At 50.1% G+C, this 2,500-nt stretch overlaps 1 protein-coding gene across 1 annotated transcript in view; it reads right to left on the reverse strand.

Annotated features, from left to right (window-relative positions):
• Positions 1 to 2,500, reverse strand: part of LOC310812781 (follistatin-related protein 1-like) — a 21,673-nt gene that overhangs the window by 5,403 nt on the left and 13,770 nt on the right. The window contains exons 5-6 of the mRNA XM_083681483.1: positions 1,830 to 1,862; positions 991 to 1,121 (exon numbers count right to left, since the gene is read on the reverse strand). Of these exons, the coding sequence (XP_083537609.1) occupies positions 991 to 1,121; positions 1,830 to 1,862 (164 nt within the window). The remainder of the gene's footprint in view (positions 1 to 990; positions 1,122 to 1,829; positions 1,863 to 2,500) is intronic.

A 2,500-nucleotide genomic window follows, 5' to 3' on the forward strand; every position in this document is an offset into this window, starting at 1 on the left:
AGCCATTCACAGCCATTCAGGAGAGCTGCATGGTTAACTCAGAACTTGCTGCGTATAGAGCGCCATTGTTTGGAATGTGGATCATGTCCATTGGCCCGGCAGGGCAATTGACTCAGCAAAAGATTCATCAAAAGTGGGTCAGATTAAAGCTTCTATTCTATAGATATCTATGTTGAATGCTCCAAATGGGGCACTGGGACAGTGACATGACAATTGGAGAGAGAGCGAGGGAGGGAGGGAGGGAGGGAGGGAGGGAGGGAGAAAGAGAAGGAGCTATAGAGGGACTTACAGATAGAGAGAGAAGGCGGGGAAAGAGAGACGCTGCGGCCTTGCCAGAAAAGGGGATTGTGGAGTTTGGATGCAGGGACCTGTTGCCGTGGGGACGGTTATGGTCTGTAATCCCCTCCTTACAGGGGGGGTCAGTGGACCTCTATATTGGGGTGGATGTGGAGGTGGAGGGGGTGGAGGGGTTGGAGGGGGTGCTGGTGGTGGGGTCTAATTAAAAGACTCCATTATCCAGCTGTACTTTGTCTCTGTGAGGCAGTTGGTAGAGCGTGGTGCAAGCAATGCTAAGGTTGTGGGTTCGATTCCCGCTGGGACAAAAAAATTAAATAATGTACGCGCTCACTGTGCTGTAAATCACTTTGGAAGAATGCATCAGCCAAGACATGAGACTCATTTCCTAACCCTGACTGTGTGGGAGAAACAGTCAGCAGAGTGGACCGAACCGAACCAAGACTGTCCGGAACACTGACCACCGCATTTCCCCTTTAAGGCCGATGGGAGAGTGGCTGGGGTCCATCACCACAGGAGGGCGACAGTCATTAAGGAGGGTTCACATGCCTGAGAGAGTTGTCACATGAATGATTAGGCACGGCCTGAGACAGCTTTGAGGATTCTGGAGTGGACGAGGACAGAGGGAGGGAGGGATGGTGGGGGGGGTTACGCACAAGCACACACACACACACACACACACACACACACACACACCTTGAAGTATTTCTGCAGGATGTCAGAGAAGTTGGAGCCCTTGGCGAACCAGCCGTCTGGGACCACCTCAGTCTGCAGCCACTGGATCACACGGCTCCTCAACTCATTACGGTCCGCTACGTAACACACCACTGGGGGGGGTGGGGGGGGGGGAGAGAGATTGGGGGGGGGGGTGATACAAACACAATTAAGACTCACAAAACCAAACCCACAATTTAACAGGTACTCCAGCCTTGCTGACTGACACGCTCTGACTGTAGCATAACAATGAGACAACAGAGACTTCTACACACACACACACACATTTCACATATTGATCCCTGTCTTGTCCAGAAACCTCCAGTATCTACCAGCTCCAGGGGGCTCTTTCCATCCAATGGCAAATGTCATGTGTTGTTGATCAGGAAGTGACATCCTCCTTTAGTTAAGTGTGTCTCTGACTTATACAGTCCACTCCGTAAGTAACGGGACAGGAAAGCATTTGTTTCTTCTTTTGGTTCTATACTCCAAAGTTTGGATTTGAAACAGAACAATTCCTATGAGGTGAAGTAGAGATACTCTACCCCATCAGCCCCACCAAAATACCCCAAAAGGGTTCTTCGTGGTAAGAGTGTAGAGTGTGTATTCCACAGGCCTAGCCCCCTATCAGCAGAGAGCAGAGAGAGGAGCGGTCTGCTGGCTCTGATGGAGATACACCTGCCTGATAGAGATAAGAACTGAGAGACACACTTCTGATTGGCCCAGAAACCACACCACAACCATGTCCCCCACACACACACACACACACACACACACACACACACACACACACACACACACACACACACACACACACTCACCTGGGCTGGCGGCCGCCTCCTCAGCTTTCTTCTCTACAGGTGACAAAGGAGAGAGGGGGGGGGGTGGGGGGGTGGGGGGGTGGGGGGAGAATGAGTCAACCACTTGAAGTATTCAGTTGTTCAATTTAGTTCACATTCAAGTCAGTCAGAGCACTTGACCAAAGGTCTAAGGATTAGGGGGAGACAGAGTGATGCAATGACTATTATCTAACCATCTCCGACCAATGTCTAGACGTCACTGAGTGTAAAGAGTCACCAGGAGATTAGGAGATTTACTAACTGTTAAATCAACGACGAGTCTATCCGGGTGTCAATGAGGCTAGCCGTATCTGTCCAATGGTAATGATAAGCAGAGCCATATATGGTTGTTCATTACATATGACCTCAGCCGACCGCACAAGCAGCCATTTTGTCTGGCTGACCTATCAGCCTGAGAGGACAGCCGGGCGACCAGATAGGAGTAGAGGTCTGTTTGATGTTACACGAGCACGCTCGCGTGAGTGCGAGTTCATACAGCGAGTTTATCACGAGCACTGTGATTGGTCGAGAAGCAATTGAGCGTTTCTGATGTCCATAATATCAGCACAGCAACATTATCACTTTCACTTGTAAAATGTATACATACGCCATAAACACTCTTCACGATATCGCACTCCCTCTCGTGTGTTATT

The sequence above is a fragment of the Argentina silus genome, assembly GCF_951799395.1.
Source record: "Argentina silus genome assembly, chromosome: 12".
Lineage (NCBI taxonomy): Eukaryota > Metazoa > Chordata > Actinopteri > Argentiniformes > Argentinidae > Argentina > Argentina silus.